Source organism: Hemicordylus capensis, chromosome 2, assembly GCF_027244095.1.
Source record: "Hemicordylus capensis ecotype Gifberg chromosome 2, rHemCap1.1.pri, whole genome shotgun sequence".
Classification (NCBI taxonomy): Eukaryota; Metazoa; Chordata; class Lepidosauria; order Squamata; family Cordylidae; genus Hemicordylus; species Hemicordylus capensis.
Genome location: NC_069658.1, coordinates 343,625,668 through 343,643,781, shown reverse-complemented (window position 1 = coordinate 343,643,781; position 18,114 = coordinate 343,625,668). Strand labels below are relative to the sequence as shown.

Sequence of the window (18,114 nt, the reverse complement as noted above, 5' to 3'; positions counted from 1 at the left end):
TAGTGACTAGACAGCAGGGAGAAGAAATAAACAAGGGGCTTTATTTTAATAAACAGAATGCCTGCTCAACACAAGGGACATAATACAGCAGCCTAATCCAAGTGGACTGCCTTTGACTTGCTTCATTCGAAAGCTGCACTTGTAGGATCCCTAAATCTAAACTGAAGGAATGATTAACACACCAGTTTTTCCCCAATGCAAAAAACTATGCTGAGCAAAGATGGTTTGCCGGCATTCTCCGAAAAGAAACTGAATTTGTACTCTGGATCAAGTGCCTTTTCATAGGTTACGAACAAGCTCAGATGCATTAGTAGATACAACTATTAAATTGGTGGAGAAAGTACATCAGAATTATTACTTGTCACTCAAATCAAGAGAAGTTAGTTTTTAAAAGGAATTTTTATTTAACAAGTTTCACTTAGCGCAATACATCTAAAAATAAATCACAATACAATGAGATTAAACCAAGGCCTCAAATTTCATACGAACACCAAGACCAAAATCCTAAAGGTAGCTGTATTGCATCTCACGTTTCCCCATAAACTTAAAAGCTTAAACGTGCCTTACAAGGATATTAAAAGAAAAAACTAGAACTAACATGCCAAATGTTCACTTTTGAGTTTCCAACACAGCTCCTATATCTTTATTTGTACAAAAAAGCATGTTCCTGAACATGCACTGAAAACGGTTTGGTGTTATATGGTATAAGAGCAACACTTAACATAATTGAAACAGATTTAACCTAAATACACTTACTGCTCAAATACACTCCTACAACAAAAACTGGAAAAAAGCTGAAAGTTGTTTTAACAGGAAATTCTTTACTTGACTGTTACACCCTAAATGAATGTTTCAGCATATTTAAAAATACTGAACCCAGATGTTTTTAAATGATCCTGATTTCACTTACAAGTAAAGCATAAATCACAAGCTTGTATTGCAAAACTGTTAAACTTAGTTTTTTGTTTTATTTTCTTAAAAAAGGTTGACCAAAAGTTAGGTGACCAGTTACATTCCCCAGCCACCACTCATGTTGGACATGTTAGACATGCCAGCCATTCCGTTAACTCCCATGGATGCACGATTGCCACTACTGTAGTAGCTGCTGTTCATTGCACTCTGGTTACCTAATGAACAAAATTAAGATAATTTAATACAGAAATACACAACTTTCACAGCAATGTCATCACATTAACTGCTTTCTCACCCACCCTCATTATTCCATCTTGCATAATTTGAATAGTAATTAAAAAGACAAAATTGCCTTCTATGTAACTGCATATTACAAAGTCTATAAAGCTCACTGCGAACATTTTCCCCAGATTTTTTGTGAAGTAAATCCTGAAACAACTTTCTGTCCTCATTCTAATACAGAGGGAAACACACATCAGCACTTTTCATACTATGACACACTGAACTAGCTCCATAAAGACTGGGTTCAGCTCTAACCACCCATTTTTAGTACTGATTTCCAATACAGCTTTACTGTACAGGCACAATCTAGTTTATTAAGTCTATGCTTGATCAGTGGTAATCAAGGGACTGTTCATTCCTTTGCTCCTCTAGATTTAGAACGTCGTTTCCTGAACTTTGACAATGAAATTGTTTGCCAAAGCTATAATCCCTGAATAAGATGGCTAGCCAATTAACACACCAGTTTAAGATCAACAAAAACAATCTTACCATAGCCACTCATGCTGCTTTGACCACCATAGCCTCCTCCATAACCCCCACTCAACTGCTGGTTAGCTGGACCACCATAACTGGATTGGCTTCCTTTCAAGTTAAGGATATACATGTTAAGACCTTGACTACTACCACCTTTACAGAGAGTGTCTAGATGCTACCTAAAGGAAAGATCTGCTCTTAAGAGTTAAGATATGCAGTTTAAAGAATGTGCAGATTCTTCCAAATTCTCCTTTTGTAGCTAGGGAAAGATCATTGTTCCAATTACCTGTTCTTTTGGTATTAATTTTGCAGTTATATGATTAAAAGGAATGCCATGTTTATTTGTTGCAATCAGAATTCATGAAAGGTTTTGGATTTGGTGAATACTTATTTAAAAAATTTTATGCCCTGCACATCCAAGAACACTACTACTCAGGATGGCTCACAATACTTTAAATGAATCTTAAGTAGCATTATGAAACTAGATGTTTGGTGCTTGCACAGCCTCTTTATGTCAATTCAGAACTCATGCAACAGTTGTTTGGAGAGACGCTAACTTGTAAAAAAGGTCAGCTTTCCAAATCAACTATTGAAGTTCTGTTAACATACTCCATCCCAAAGAGCTTTCTACAAACAATTACACATGGGATATGGTTGATTACAGACCTATTTCAACATCTCTGAAATACTTTTTTGCGGTTGAGTATGCCATTCTGAGAACTGCAATAAAAGCAGTACATGTGTGCACGCGCATACACAGCACACCACTTTGAAAACAAGCAGTTTAAAGTAGTAAGCCAAAATCTCTGCAGTTTTTACTTCCATCTGTGACTTTCACTAGTGTAGAACAAGTTTTGGGCCAGTTACTTAACAGTAGCCATGACCACTGTTGCAATAATTACAAAAATGTAATACCACCCTTATTCCCATCACCTCAATCCCCCTCCCCCGTTTAAAAATACTGCTACAAAAGAACCATCACTGCCACCCTGTAAACCACTCGAGCTACCACTCATAGATTCATTTGAATAGCCTAATGGTTGGAAAGTGTATATACCTGCCAATGTGTTAGTGTTCCAATCTTGAACTACCCCTTCCGTTTCCTTGACTGCAATTAAGACAAAAAGTGTTGAATTTCAGTTTTAGGACACTTAGAATAAGCATGTGCTGTATAGTTATGAAGCTTTGCTAGATGTCAGCACTTAAACTGAATTGCTTATACATACCCATTGCTCCCATCATTTGACTGCCATATGCACCACCAGTTCCTCCAGCTGTAGAATTCAGGAAAAGTTCTACATATCGATGCTCTAAGGAAACAAAAAGGTAGTAATACTCTGAACACACGCACACTAAAGGCCAGTTTGAGTTAATCAAGTTCTTGTACAATATATGTAGGTTCCTTAAGATAAATACTGAACGCTATTAAATGCCAAATGATAGCAAGTACTTACTGTCTCCCCAGCAGTGTTTACAGGAAAGACTAGATAAATTTATTTTGTTTGTTATGCAGCAGCTTGACTTACGCATATTTGCTTTATCTTTGGACATTGCAGCAACAGCGTCCTCATGTGTAGCAAATTCAACATCTGCCTCTCCTGTTACCCGGCCATCAGGTCCAATTTCAATGTGCACTCGTACAGGATTAAGAGGCGAGAAAAACTAGATAAGAGAACGTAAGACAGACATTAATTCATATGACATTTCTCACTCTTTGTTCTCTTTAAAAACTTTGGAACAGTCAAGTCTACCAAAAATATGGAAGCCAAGATAGTCTTACTTACATTGTAAATGTCATTCTCTGTAGCTCTGTAAGGTAATCCTCTCATGTGTACACAATGACCAGTTGTGCTTTGGAAAGTGGAAGATCCATCACCATATCTGTGATCTGACATCCCTGTGGAAAGCAGAGTCCATTCTAAATCTTTTGAATGTAGAAAGCATTGCATCATTTGCCCCAATTAAGAATCCTTACCTCTTCCAAATCTATCAGATCCAAAGCCATAGCCATCATTATACCCATTGTAGTCATCATAGCCACCATAGCCTGAAAACCAATGCACATTGAAGTGAAACTTATAGTATACTTGCTACAGGAACATGTTTCGAAAGTTGGAAAAAAAACACTGCACACTTACCTCCACCATAAGCGCCACGTCTCATTCTTTCAAAACCACTTCCTCTACCAAGGCTGTTATAGCCTCTTCCCACACCAGGCCGGTCATATGGACCTGGTCGCATGGCCATTAGTTTGCGAGGAGGATCATAGTGGGTGCGCACTTCTGCTCTGCTACTCTTGAAAATTTCAATGTACCTAGAAGGTTTACACAAAGCTAGTTGAGTATTTTTTAAGCTTGCACACTAGACACACAATACATTCTAAACCATAGCCTTGGAATTGGCAATTTTAAGCCAGAATTTTACTTTACAGTCAGATATTCCAAGGCGAATACAATAAAATAGGTGAGGACTTGTGTGCTCATTAAGATATCCCGACCTTAAGGGCTAGGGAGAGCAAACTAATGTAGCTTCTGATTCATCAGAACACTCTGGAGGGAAACATGTCCACTCAACAGCACCCACATTTTGCTCATATGGCAATATACACATGGAGGGTTATAAAACCAGCCTCCGCCAGAAATTTAACCCATCAATACACTCCAAAAGCTTTGTGTGCTCACTAGCCCTTCCTATGCATTTGCATGGCAAGTTAGCATAGGCATAAAGTGCATGCTCCAATTAATAAGTCACAAAACAGAAAAAAACCCTTTGTGACATTTTTGGAAATTATACTTAAGTGAAAAATTATACAAGAAAATGTTACATCAATGTATAGAACAAGTTTAGAAATCACATTTTCTTATGGTAATAAGATGCTAGGTGTCTTTAGAGCTAGAGGCATAATTGGTGCTATTAGAGAAATTTAAAGCCATAGTCTCTCAACTTTAATTCTGAACAGTTTAGCTATTTAACAGCCTTGAGTTATTCAGGGAAGAACAGCAGAACTAGTATTTTATCCAGTCTGCATATTTGCAAAAAAAATACAAAACTAAAAAAAGCATAACATTTATGATTAAATTGGAGATGTTAGTAGGGCATATTACATAGTGAGGTGAGCACTTGAGAAGAGAGAATATGGATTTAATTACAGTTTACCATAAGAAGAGCGACATATCCAACCAACCATCCATCCCCACCTGTGCCCTATTCTTTCCTTGTGTTTCTTTAGAGCCTTTTCAGCTATTTCCTGTGAAGCAAACTGCACGAAGGCCTCCCCCGTACTCCTCCCCTGGAAGTCCACCGGCAATGTTATCCCATTTGGCACGATTTCCAACCCTTCAACCCAAGGACAAATAACCCCAGTAGGGGGGTAATATTAACATCACAAGCCCAATCATGATTTTCTTATAGCTTTAAAATACACCAGAAGTTATACTTTAAGTTTAGAATCAGCATACCATTCTTATTAATACTATAACAGAAACATGTCAATACATCACATAAGACAGATTCTTAACTCAGCCTGCTCGTTTAAGGACATTTCTGCAGCACTTAAAATTAATATTCTCTTAAGTAGTGCAGGAAGTGTTAAGAAAACATTAAAGCAGCCATTTTTACAAAAAAATTCAATTTATCAATTAAAATTCCTAAAAAATACAGCAAGATCACATCTATAGATCTTAAGAATCTAATTAAACTCAAAGACAACTTCATGCAAATATTCAACTTTAGTAATGAAATCAAGGATTTGCATTTATAGACACACTCATTTTAAGAAATTGCATATGTACACAATCAAGATTTGAAAAAGAAAAAAACTTAGGAATAGGCACTTTTCAATAACAATCTAAGATTATGCAAGTTGATCTCATCACAATTCAACAAAGAGTACATTCAAACTTATCTGAACCACTGTAACACATTCCAAACATTCTGATGTATAGAATTAACTTCTATATTTCTGCTTTAGACTAATCCTTGTTTCTCATATGAATAAACAGCACTTCAGTTCAAAGTCATTTATGAAGCAAAAAACTGTTAAGACAGGCCAAATATTAAAGCTATTCCATATTTACAGTAAACAGGAAAGATGCATATCTTCTGGACTCTTATTGTACATGTCAGAAAATAAAAAAGATTCTACCACTAATTTAAGAGCATTTCATTTCTACCCTTTCACACAAACTAAGCATTATCACAACATTTATTCAGGTGTTCTAGTCATTCATGTCAAAGTTAGGCAAGCATTTTAAATACTTGGCTAAGAATGGGAAGGTTAAAATGGTAACTTTCCTCCAGTTTCAGTATCTGCTTTACTATCCAGCTCTAAACCTTTGCAGGGTTGGAGTGGAACTGAGTTAGTTGATATTTGACATTTTGGAGGAAGTTTCCAGACTACAGAATAGCTTAAACTATTATTTTGTTTTTAACAAAATAGCTAAAGCACAACCAGTTTCGAGATTGGCAGTTTAAGAATGGTTTATTGTTGTTACTGGGCACTGTCTCAGTGCCACTAGAATTCTAATCTTTACCAATACAGCTTTAGCTAGTACTTGTACCCCACATACCTGAGAAAAACTGAACAATTTCTTCCTTGCTACAACCAAATGGAAGTCCTCTAAGACGTACAAAACCATCATTAGCAGTATCAGGGCTGTTAGGACCAGTATGCTTCAGAACCCAATCCATTTCAACGTTGTTTGACTTGAAGACTGTAAGAGGCACTCAGAATTAATGAATTTTGGAATTCAGCAAGAAAAAGGTCAAAGCACAACAATCATTTGGAGAACGGGTTCACATTTACACACACAAGAATAATCATGCATCTAAATTCCACCCAAGAACTATTTAGTCTTTTACTATGTCAATTCAATCCAAACCTTCAACATATCTGTGTCCCATTGTTTCTCTGTCTTTTTTCAGTGCCAGCTTCACATCTTCTTCAGTTTCCAGTTCAACAAATGCTTCTCCACTTGGTCTTCCTTCCCTTGTGTAGATAAAACGGACCCCTGAAGATCCATTTAGTATTTTGCATTCTAGAAGAGAGTGGGAGAACAAGTTTAACATGCTAACAGATTACTGTTAAAGCAAATCCTACCAAGTTCAAGAGACCACCAAGTATGCATAAGCTTGGCTCATAAGATTACAATCTTAAGGATGAATATTTAGTCTTACTGAAAGATAGTACTAGTTCCTTTTAAAAACCCTTACTTAACTTGAGCTATATACAGAGTACCATTTATACACCAACAGGTCCCATCATAAATTATGGAGGGGGAAATGGGGATAAGAGGTGCAAGTACAAAGTTAATGCAAGAAGACTTGTATCTCTACATTCATTCCCATCAAGCTGCAATGCATGCTTCACTTCCCTGACTGTTTTGAGCATTGTCTTTGAGATTAGTTTTAAATGTGGATGTTACTGAACCAGCTACAACAAAGCAGCTTCCCCTCTTACCACAAGAAAGAATTTTCAAGTGAGAAGCTTACACCTTAGTGCTTCCCCAGTGTGGTGCAAGAGAGACTGAATCCATCCTGTAACAAATAAGGGGGGGGAGGAATCTGCAGCTCCATGAGGCCCGAAAGAAGCAGCGCGCAAGGAAGAGTTACTCCTGCAATCTCTTGTCACAGGTGGTCGGGAAGGGTTGAGACAGAAATGATGCAACACAGGACTCTTACCGGAGAAAAACCTCTGCACCTCATCGGCAGAGCAGGACCAGGGCAGCCCGCGCACCTTCACGACATAGCCCTCGCCTCCTTCGGTGTTCAACATCATTCCAGATGGGAGCGTGGACTCCGTTTCGCCTTCTGTTGCTACGGGGCAAACAAAGACATCGCCACACTGAGTGGAGTAGAGCCACCCAGCCTCGCCTCCCCCACACCCCTCCCCCACGTCCTTTTAATTTTTTTTTTTTACTGAAGCCACTCCCCAACGTACACATGGCAACCGTAAATCTTCGTCCAAAGCAACGCAGGAGGCTTTAAGGGTCACCTCTCCTCTCTAGCGGAGAAGGCCGGGCGGCGGCCGCAACAGCGGTACGCGACAGCCTCGCTTAGGAAATGGCGCCGAGCGACTGTTTGCGTTTCCGCTCAGCAAGGCCCTGGCGCCGCTTCCGCCTCACAGAGCGCAGGCCTCTTGCTGCCGTCAGCAGCCTAGGGACGACTCAACTACACAACGGGGCCCCTGGCCGAGGGGAAAAACTGGAGAGAATTAAGCAGGCAGGAACAAACGGCCACTCAACTTAAGAAGAGCGGTCTCACCTGCTTCTAAAGTCCGCCGCGGCGTGGTCGCGAATGAAGACAGAGCACGCATGCGCAGACGTAAGCATCTATACAGTGCACGCCCCTCTCCGAGACTGCCTATTATTCCCACCCCCATCGCCGTCAAGTGCCATCTACGCATGCCCACTAGTAATAGCTTTCCCGCCTCCCTCCCCGGCCGGGAGTCCAGAGCCCTATTGGATTTACCTCCGAGTAAAAAATGCATAGGACTGAGCTGCTATTACCACCCCTACACTCCACACACGCACGTTCCTCCACAACCCATACCACTCCCAGGGTGAACAGCCCGCACAATTAAAAGGTCGCCATTAGACATTGTGCGCACTGCGCGCATGCGTCGAAGAACAAAGCCCTTGGGTGTGGAGTCCGCAATTTCGATTTGTGCTCAGCAAGTTAGTTTTTCATTAAACGCTCAACCGACTAAACCATGAACTGCTCGTGAACATAAAGACTTGGGCCTCACGTTTTTAACTCTTCGGATTTAAATCACTTTGGCCAGCTCTCCACACTTCTCTTAAAAACAGCCAGAATGCCACCCGTTTACAGTAAGACTATGCAACATCAGTACCTTAATCATTTTGACTGAAATAGTACAGGATCACACGCTAAACAGTGCTAGAATACAAAAGTATATTAAGGTATGCAGAATACTACTACATGAGGCTTCCCATACAGGGACCAAGGTTGCTATCTAAGTATTCTTGCACTGAGAAGAGTTATTGATTTCAAGCATGTAATCTTTTCCAGGATGATCGCGCAGGGAGACAAGTCCAAGCTGATATACCTACAAGAAGTGAGGATGCAGAATTTACAACCTAATTCCTAACACTATTTGTTGGACTTCACTTGATCTTCCTTCAAGATTATCCGCTTCCATGCAGTTATGTGCCCTTCAGTCCATGACTTCGAGCCCCGGAGTACTTTACTGCACAGGACCGGGCTGCCACCGAGATCAGGAACTCGTCTTAAAAGAGTAACATTCTGACTTATATAATATCAGGAACAGTTTCCTGAAAGACTGGGATTACACTATACAAGGCGACTATAAAACAGTCCTGCTTCCAAAATCATCAATAGCGGTAGCAGATAAACCCAATCTGCTACCCTGCCAAAGGCGCAAAAAAAGCAGCCTAAGGAAGGGGCGCTCAAGAGAGAGTGGCAGATTTACATTGAGTCAGCCTAGATATACAGGCGACCGGAAGAAGGTCGCTACAAAGACTTCGCCTACAACAGAGGGAAAGCGGATAGAAGCTGCCAGAGATTAGGAGCAAAGGGGACGAGCCTCCGGTGGCAACTAAAACAAGGGGGGAGGAGCATTAGCAGGCTGATAGGGATTGGCCGGCCACCGACGCGACTCTTGATTCATAGTGAAGGCGCGGGGAAAGCGCGCCAGTTCTTCTTTCGGACTAGCGTAGAGACGGACTACCATGTATCCTCCCGCCAAGCGCTTATGCCTTAGTCCTGCTAGTTCGCTGGACAACAGTTTCCAGAAGCGCCTCAAGAAAATCTCCATTGAAGGGAATATCGGTAAGTGCTCCTCTATGCCCACCCCCGAGAGCGGAACTTTTGCGTCCCTTTTGTTAAGGACTGGAAGGAATGGGGCGAAAGGGACAGGAGCCTACTGCCATCGAGGCAGAGCTTTAGGTCCCTATATCCCTCCTGTCTACAGCGACAAAATTAGTTCCGTTCCTGCTCTTACCACAACCGAAGCAGTAGTACAGCTTCGCTAAGGAAGTGGCGCCAAATTTCAGGGAGGAGTACCTCGGTTTGGCGGGATTTGAATTGCTCAGGTTTATGGGCGGAGAAGGACAGCTTTGAACTCTAGTATGTCGGCCACTAGACTACCTCGGCTAAGAAGTCGTTTCACTTCCAAAACAAGCGCTCCCTGCCTTCCAAGTTACAAAACAAACAGGTTTCTTCGGTGCTTGGTTCACAACATGTACTTCCGGAACATGTCAGACTAATTAGGTAATGTTGCAAGCAACATCTCAGCCGTATTAGCAAAACTCCTCCGACAGGCCATTTTAAAAAGGCCAACTTTACTTCTTCCCATAAATGCCCCAAATAATCATTTTGCTGCACAGACGCTGCTAAACATGTGCAAGAATAGACACTATTAAAGGGTGAAACCTCTCACTCACAATGGTCACTGGACTCTTGTGTGATTTTTCTTCCTGTGCATACCGTGTTACTTTTACTTCCTTCATGTTTCCCACTTAACACACTTCGCTATTCTGTTACATAGCAAATCAGGACAAAAGTCAGTATAATGAAGAAAAGAATTCCAGTATTATCTTCTGGGCATTGAAACCCAGTTCATGGAAAACGTAACAAAAACCAGAGGTTTGGAGAGGAAGGGGTTACTAGCATGCACACCAGACATGGCAGCCTTTGAATAGTTTAAGACCAGAGCATTTCAAAAGATAGCCATATACCCTCCTATCATCAGACTGCTTGGACATTCCTGCCAGTTTCACATGCAGTTTGCTATATAGCATGCTGGCTTTACCAACTGATGACTTTTAGGAAACCATTGAAGACTAAAAAAAAAATATAAAATTCAATAAACTGAATTCTTTGTTAAATGTCTCTTAAAACCAAAGTTTGTAAACTGCTTTGACTTGTTATAGGCAGTATAAAAATGTATTAGGTACAGATATTAGACAGCAGTGTCCCCTTTCTGTACTACATACATGTCTAGCCACTACAACTAATTTTCTTTCACAGCTGCAGGAAAGTCCACATTTGTTCATCTACTAGAGAAATATAGCGATGAGTGGGAAATAATTCCTGAACCAATAGCCAAGTGGTGCAACATTCAAACATCTGAAAACGAGTATGAAGTAAGTGGCTATGCTGTTGGGATTTACTCTGATGGTAACATATCCTGTTCTTCCTCCAAGGAGCCCAGAGTGGTGTACTACATACTTAGGTTTCTCCTCACAACAACTCTGTGAAGTAGGTTAGGCTAAGAGAGAAGTGACTGGCCCAGAGTCACCCAGCAAGTATCATGGCTGAATGGGGATTTGAACTCTGGTCTCCCCAGTCCTAGTCCAGCACTCTAACCACTATACCACGCTGGCTCACTAGTGATGAGTACTCTTATATGCAACAGTTAATTGATTGTAAGAGCAAACAAAGTGAGCTCTTGATTTCAGCATTAGATATTGTGCGCATGAGCCCTCCCCACTTCAAAGTATTTTTGCACTTGTGCCTACTGTACCTATGCGAGTGCTTTATTGCTCCTCAGTCCAATATACACCCTACATTATTCTGAGTGTAAAACTAGTGGGTAATAGATACTGACACACTGAAAATTATGATCAAATAGTTGACAAATATTAACCTTTATCATTATCAGGAACTTTCAACATCTCAGAAGAGTGGAGGAAATCTGCTTCAAATGTTGTATAGCAAGCCTACAAGATGGGCATATACCTTCCAGACTTATGCCTGTTTAAGTAGAGTTAAAGCACAACTAAAACCAATCTCTGCCAAATTACATGAAGCAGAACATCCGGTGCAGTTTTTTGAGAGATCAGTCTACAGTGATAGGTAAGAGCACACATCCGTTTACTTTATATGGACAGATACTGCTAGCAATAAGGGGGTTCACTATACATCCTGCTAAAATGTCAGCCTCAGGTAGGGCTATGCCCATTTGCCAGACTTGATAAAGTGGATGTGTTCTGGAAGCATTTTAGATTTAATATATCTGCTGACGATCTTTAGGAACTAGCATTAATGAGTAGCTACAAGGAGCCAAACAGCCAATCCTATGAACTCAATCAAGATTCACTTTGTTCAGTGGCATGTATTTAAAAGTAAGCATGCATCTCTAATCAGCTCTCTAGAAGTGTTCTGAAGCTTCAAATGAGTGTTTTGTTTGCCCTTTTGTATTACAGGTATGTGTTTGCCTCCAATCTATTTGAATCAGGAGATATTGACGACACAGAGTGGGCAATTTATCAGGACTGGCACACATGGCTTATGAACCAGTTTGAATCTAACCTAGAGCTAGATGGTATGATCTACCTTCGAACAACTCCAGAGGTATGCTTCTCCCCATCCCCAGCTTGCTATCATTTAGATGTAATACCAATATCAAGAGTAAGGAGCTCTATGTAGAGTTCATATCTAGTGTATGTTCACCTTTTGAATGTATTAAGTTTAGTATCAATCTGACAGTTTAAGAAGTACATGCAAATAAGGACTCTTTGGGGTACAAGATCCTCCTGAAAAGCTGCTTTGAAAGATCAGGATACTTTCCAAAGAAACATGTAAACATTGAAAGAATCCTCATGTGTGCATAAAAGCACTCTAGGTGCACACATGGAGCCCTTTGGATTTTGGCTGCAGCCATTTCTAGAGCTTGATTAGATAGCTGGTTATGCAACAGGTTTTAAACACTGCCAAGCCAGCCTTGTCACTGCAGTGACACTTGAGTAACTTTTGACTTCAACCTTAACAATTGGTTCTAGGTATATGTATGAACAGAACTCAGCCCTACTTACTGGTAACTGTAATCCCAAGACTAAGCTTAAGACCTTTAAAGTCTTCTAGAACAACCATTCTTACTTCAAGAGATTCCACATTCTCAACAATACTCACTGTTGCTAGGAAACACTGGAGGACTAGTTGGTAGGTTATTCATTTAAATATGGAATACACAAGTTAGAAATGCTACGTTAAAGTACTACTATTAAAGCAAATTAATTTCAGGGCTTGCCTTAGTTCTCTTCAGATATCCACTAGATAACCACCTAGATGTCCTGTGTTTGCGTTTCTACCTATTCTCTATACTGCAGTATAGACGGGATTTTTTAAAAAAGCTTTAACTCTAAAATGTTAAATGGATATGCTGTTCCTCTTGACTGACACTTGTTTATGAATACTAACCTGCTACTACCACCAAAACCCAGAACAGAATTAGCTACAACAGCAAGGTTCTTATTCAAATTCTGTATTGATTTACAGCAGTGGAGAGGTGCATCTGTGCAAGTTTGATGATCATTCTAGGTTTTCAGTCTGTTTTTAAAAGCAAGCTTTTAGATCCTTGAAATATCAAGCATTTGTAATCCAACTGAAATTTAAGTTCTACTAATCTTGAAAGAATTTCATGTAGTGTTTAGGGAACAAGTACATCCAAAGCCCTATTCACACTGTTGTACAAGTGAAAAGATGACTATATTCATACATGTTTGTGTGAATGGCTGTACCTGCCTTCATTTAAAAGTGAACCTGGATACAAGCCCCTTAAATGTGCATGGTGCAGACATAACATGTGTTGGACATGTTAATAGGGCTGAAGTAGTTCTCACTAAATTAAGTCGTAGCTTTGCGCAGCAGATAGAGATAAAAAAATAAAAAATTGCAAGTAAAGATGCAAAGAACACTGTTCAGCATTGCATAATGACTATTCAGCATTGCGAAATGTTTTTTGGCACTTAAATAGAAGTGCATGGAGAGGCTGCAACGTAGAGGCAGAGAAGAAGAACAAGGAATTCCACTGGAGTATCTTGAAAACCTTCACTATAAACATGAAACCTGGCTTCATGAGAGAACAATGAAGTAAGAGCTCGACACTGTATTTTCTAGCACAATAGTACCTCTGAATTTATTCAGACTACTACAAATTCTTAATGCTCCAACACAACTTTGCAGGTTACTAAAATAGCATGAGTGGCATCCACATTTTTCTTCGTACTATCTGCAGCAAGGGAAACTGGATGCCACCTTGTTTGGCTCAGATTACATTGGCACATCTTATTTTATACAGTACCATGCCAGAATTCTCATAACAGCAACAGCTACAGACTTCTAGTAGTATTTTGATCAGGGCTGCTCAATGTTGGCCCTCCTGCAGATGCTGGCCTACAACTCCTATAATCCCTGGCTATTTGGCCACTGTGGCTGGGGATTATGGGAGTTGTAGCCCAAAACCACTGGGGTGCCTAAGTTGAGCAGACCTGATTTAGATGCGAAGTGTAAACTCTAATCAATAAAGACATCAAGGTGTTGGGTAGGTATTTAAAATCCAGTAAGTTACATAGATCTTCACAAATGAAAATTCTGTTTTAAATGAGCAGTAAGATTTTTCCAGCAGTCAAGATCATTCTAATTAGCATTGATTAGTCTATGCTGCAGAAGTCAAAGGTTGGGATACATCATGCAGTTCTAAAATTAAAGGTAAATGGGGTATGACCAAAATGAGGGGTAACTGTTGTAAGATGAGATTTATTTCCACTTAAATTAATGGAATTTCCAAGTAGATATCCAGTAACAGGATGATCCAAGAACATGCCTACTGAAGGGCTACAGACTTACATATTCAATTTGTTTTGTAGAGTGGATTTTGACAACTGGGGAGACATGCCAATTTTGGTTCTAGATGTTAATGAAGACTTCAAACATGATGAAATAAAGCAAGAGTATTTATTGGATAAAGTAAGTATCCTGCCTCTCTCCCACCCATCCCTCTGGTTTTTAAACCCCCTATGCCACTGGATTTAGTTAACCTATGTTATATAGTTGCTAACTATCTCAACTGTCCTATACTTGATGGTTCAACAGAATACTCTAGTTTAGAACAAATCAATTGCTTAATTTATCTAAGCAGTTTTGGTTCCAGTTTCAGTTCACCTGAAGCACTTTTGCTTTATACCCAGTTTTAAGACTGCCCAGCTCTCAGATGAAGTTTTACTTTCTTACAAGGCTGTCATTTTGAAAAACTACGTTTACTAAAGTGAACTGAGCTCATGTGGTTGAAAAAAAGTTAGAATGGGATGGCCCATTAAAAAAATGAACAGAGTTCTACTCATGGCTTTCCTTCCCATCTTGATGGCAGCCCCCACCCCATTGTCTCTAAAAAGCCAATCCTGGGGAATGGTGTGGGATATGGTATAGGGGCTACAGATAAGAGTCAGAAGAAAAATCCCTCTGGGTTCAGGCTCAATAGCTTTGGCTCAGTTGTATGCCTTATTTTTTGGAGACTTGGTATATGTATCAATGCACCAAATTTTTAACAAGAAAATCCTTGACTTTTTCTCAAACACTAGAAGAGCAGAGGCTACAGTATTCTACATACAAAAAGCATGCTATTGTAAGACTGGATTCCAAACCATGCATTCAGAGTTTTATAATCCAAAGGGTCTTTTGACATTCTGAATGTATGTTGGTCAAATAACAGGTTATGTCACACTGACAGTTCTCCCTGTGAGAGCAGCGCAGGATTCAGATTACTTTCTTTCATCACCTTGTTCACATACTTTTTCACAGGTAAAGACTTTTTTGACTACTTAGCAACTGAAGATACTGCTCAGTGAGGACATTGGAAAACTGCCATTTCTTTAGCATGTACAAACTATTTGCATAGAGAAAAAGCATTGAGTGTTTATTTGGTTGTGTAAAGGACAGAGGCTGCTATCCAACTAGCAATCTAGGAGTTTTAAGCACATGTAAAAGCAAGCGTTATTGCTTGCTAAAGACATTCAGATGCAAGCGTCTACTCATCTTGTGATCAGTTTCTCCAGAAGTACTTATGGTACAAGAAGTGAACATTTTGTAACAAGTTATGCTTATCAACTCATTATTGAAAGTATTTGTACTGCTTTTTTAAGTCAACAGGTTGTCCCAATGCCTTTGTCCAGCTGGATATCTTCCTTTGTGTATTTTAAATATGCTTTAACTACAATAAACTATTTTGTACATTCAGATTTCTGTAGTGTTTCATCTAGCACCAGCTTATTAAAAAAAAAAGTTGTTCTCTAGTTTGGTGACAATTAGTGATTACCAGGTACACATACCAACTTTTTCTATACAACCAAGGAAGATCAGGATTTCTCATGTGGAGAAAATATGAGCCCATACATATTAATGAAAAATGGATGTAGAGTATCCTTCAGCACATTTCTTAGGTAACAGAGTTCCACAGATTCACAGAAGAGACTACCAGCAACCCAAATACAGTTAATCTTGAGTATCTCTACAATCCCACATACCCTTGCTTGGAACTATATCCCTCTGAAACTAATGGGACAAGTTGTCTCACTAGACATGCCTAAGACTGTACTATAAATGTCGCTTGCAGACTTTTCTGCTATTGGGGATTATGGAGAAGTGTTAAATACTTAAGAAACATTAACACATTTTCAGCCTGATCTTATTCTAAATACTTTTTTAAAAGTTCAGCAGAACTTTCGAGCAAGTGTGCACAGAATTGCTGCCTTAATTTTTAAAGTTGCTTCCATAGCTAGTTAACAAGTGAAGGAGCATTCACTTTTATACACCACTGTGAACTATCATGTCTGATTTGCTAAATTATGTGAAACTTAAAGCAGCTTAAATACAACGTATTTCCAGGCCTTGCCTGACGATAAGGGGTATCTGACAGACGTGGTTTATAGCCCCCGAGGAAACAGAACTGTTTTTTAACAGCAGCCTGAGAAAATCGTGTGTCAGGACTACCGAGGTCTTTGTAACCAGCGTCTATATTAGTCAGGTCTCTAAACCCGGAGTAAGATGGGCAGAGTGTGGCAAGGCTTTCCTACGAGGGCTCTGACAACACAGGAAGAGGCCCGTTTTTAAGACGACACCGGGGGAGGGGCGGGCTTTGTGCAAAGGCTTGAGAGGGGACATGACAACTTCCACCATGTCATGTGCGCGCGCACACGCGCGCCCCCGCCCCGTTTCAGCACCGCCATCGGTCGGTCACGTGTTACGCTCCCCTCCATTTCGAGGCTTTCTGCCACCCCAAACTGAAGGCCAGCCTCTTCGCGTGCCCCTCCTCAATAGCTCAATCCTCGCTCCCTGGCCAAATGCGAGTCGCCGTCGCTTGAGCTGGGTTGACCCCATTCGTTTATTTCCCTCCTCCCGCTCCGGCCTAGGCCACGCTGCTGCTGCAGCAACTGCCGCCTAGGCCTCGGAATGGCCGCCGAAAGCGCAACGCGCCGTCTGGGCAACACCCACCACAATGGCGGAGGCAGGACGTGGTCAAAAGAAAGAAGGGGGAGAGCGGGAATGGGGGGGGAGAGAGAGAGAGAGAGAAGCCGCACGGCGGCCGGTATTTCTCCAGGGAGGGGGGCACGATCCAGTGCTCCTTCTCTCTCCCAGCTTGCCACTGGCGAGGGGAGGGCGGGGGAGACTTACCGAGGCAGAGCGCGCGGCGGATCTCGCCCTCCGCGATCTGCGCCAGAGCTCGGAATCCCGCAGCAACGGCCTTAACGGTCGCTAACCCCCGCCCCCCCCCCCCCCACGACTCCCCATTGGCGAAGAGCCCGCTCACCGAGTCCGGGGATCTCTGGGCCGGTCTCCTCGGAGTGACACGGATCCATTACGGCTGGTCGATTTTTTCCCCGGCTGTTGTTGTCGGCGGTCAAGGATAATATGGAAGCAGCAAATCTATCGAGTGGGGCGCTAAACAACAAGCAGAGGAAAGGAGGCTATTAAGACAACGCCGGCCTGCCGGGAAGCGCCCGTGGGTGTCTCTTTCCACTCCCCTCCAAGCAAGGCCGCCCGCGCGAAGGAAAATAAAGTACGCCACCACGCGCCTCTCGCCTTTCCCCTCCACTCACCAGGCTTCCTCGCAGCTGCTCTTCGCCTCTATAAATAACTCCTTCCCCCACTTGTAGGCTTGTGACATCAGATTAAGTAACCCCTCCCCATCCCCGTCCAGTGCAGCCAACCAATCGCTTGGTTACAAAGGCCCTGAAGAGGCAGTCTTCCCACCCCGCCGTTTTATGTCCTTTAAAGTACCATGGTCTTTGGATTTTAAGCACAGACAGAATATTGGAAATGAACTGAAAAGCCACTAGGATTGCAGTCCCCGACTTAACGAGGAATTAAATCCCATCGAACTCAATACGTTTTAGTAATGGAGTACGTCAACCTCTTTAGGATCGATCTCCAAGTCTTAATCCTGCAGAAGCTGGGGAGTCCAACCCAAGTTATCTTTCTCAAAGGACTATGCACCCTTATCCCCAGTGGCAGATATGCTCCTGGAGATTATCTAAAAAGCCTTTCCCAGTTTCAGTTTCTAGATCCCAACCACATTAAGCTAATTTGTTGTTCTTCCTTGAAGTAGCACTTCTTTTGCATTTTCCTAGCATTCTATTCCGTGCACACATTCACACATGCATCACTGGCATGCCCATTGCACTTGCATGA

At 41.3% G+C, this 18,114-nt stretch overlaps 2 protein-coding genes across 9 annotated transcripts; one reads left to right on the top strand and one right to left on the bottom strand.

Moving 5' to 3' along the window:
• Positions 1–380: 380 nt before the first annotated feature.
• On the bottom strand, positions 381–17,656 carry HNRNPH1 (heterogeneous nuclear ribonucleoprotein H1). Of its 8 annotated transcripts, none has more exons than XM_053293779.1 (14): positions 17,523–17,656; positions 17,234–17,364; positions 7,348–7,482; positions 6,549–6,704; positions 6,237–6,380; positions 4,866–5,004; positions 3,807–3,982; positions 3,644–3,715; positions 3,453–3,586; positions 3,195–3,330; positions 2,895–2,978; positions 2,726–2,776; positions 1,684–1,776; positions 381–1,127 (listed from the first exon to the last, which is right to left on the bottom strand). In XM_053293779.1, the coding sequence occupies exons 1-14, from the start codon at positions 17,588–17,590 to the stop codon at positions 1,009–1,011; spliced, it is 1,638 nt and encodes a 545-aa protein (XP_053149754.1). In that variant the 5' UTR covers positions 17,591–17,656; the 3' UTR covers positions 381–1,008. The 8 variants fall into 8 exon arrangements, with proteins under 8 accessions (XP_053149754.1, XP_053149756.1, XP_053149755.1 ...); XM_053293781.1 differs by having other exon boundaries at positions 3,453–3,565; XM_053293780.1 differs by having other exon boundaries at positions 7,348–7,476.
• Positions 9,020–15,663, top strand: LOC128344172 (deoxycytidine kinase 2). The gene is made up of 7 exons (XM_053293788.1): positions 9,020–9,477; positions 10,678–10,793; positions 11,312–11,505; positions 11,856–12,003; positions 13,406–13,521; positions 14,298–14,397; positions 15,229–15,663. The coding sequence occupies exons 1-7, from the start codon at positions 9,378–9,380 to the stop codon at positions 15,250–15,252; spliced, it is 798 nt and encodes a 265-aa protein (XP_053149763.1). The 5' UTR covers positions 9,020–9,377; the 3' UTR covers positions 15,253–15,663.
• Positions 17,657–18,114: the final 458 nt, after the last annotated feature.

Excerpts from the sequence above, each read along its gene's own strand:
- LOC128344172 (XM_053293788.1), top strand. The coding sequence starts at position 9,378 with ATGTATCCTCCCGCCAAGCGCTTATGCCTTAGTCCTGCTAGTTCGCTG. Across the intron at positions 10,794-11,311 it reads CATCTGAAAACGAGTATGAA|GAACTTTCAACATCTCAGAA; the intron begins GTAAGTGGCTAT and ends TATCATTATCAG. Across the intron at positions 13,522-14,297 it reads CTTCATGAGAGAACAATGAA|AGTGGATTTTGACAACTGGG; the intron begins GTAAGAGCTCGA and ends TTTGTTTTGTAG.
- HNRNPH1 (XM_053293779.1), bottom strand. The coding sequence starts at position 17,590 with ATGTCACAAGCCTACAAGTGGGGGAAGGAGTTATTTATAGAGGCGAAG. Across the intron at positions 2,777-2,894 it reads TCAAATGATGGGAGCAATGG|TCAAGGAAACGGAAGGGGTA; the intron begins GTATGTATAAGC and ends TCTTAATTGCAG. Across the intron at positions 1,128-1,683 it reads AAGCAGCATGAGTGGCTATG|GTAACCAGAGTGCAATGAAC; the intron begins GTAAGATTGTTT and ends TTTGTTCATTAG.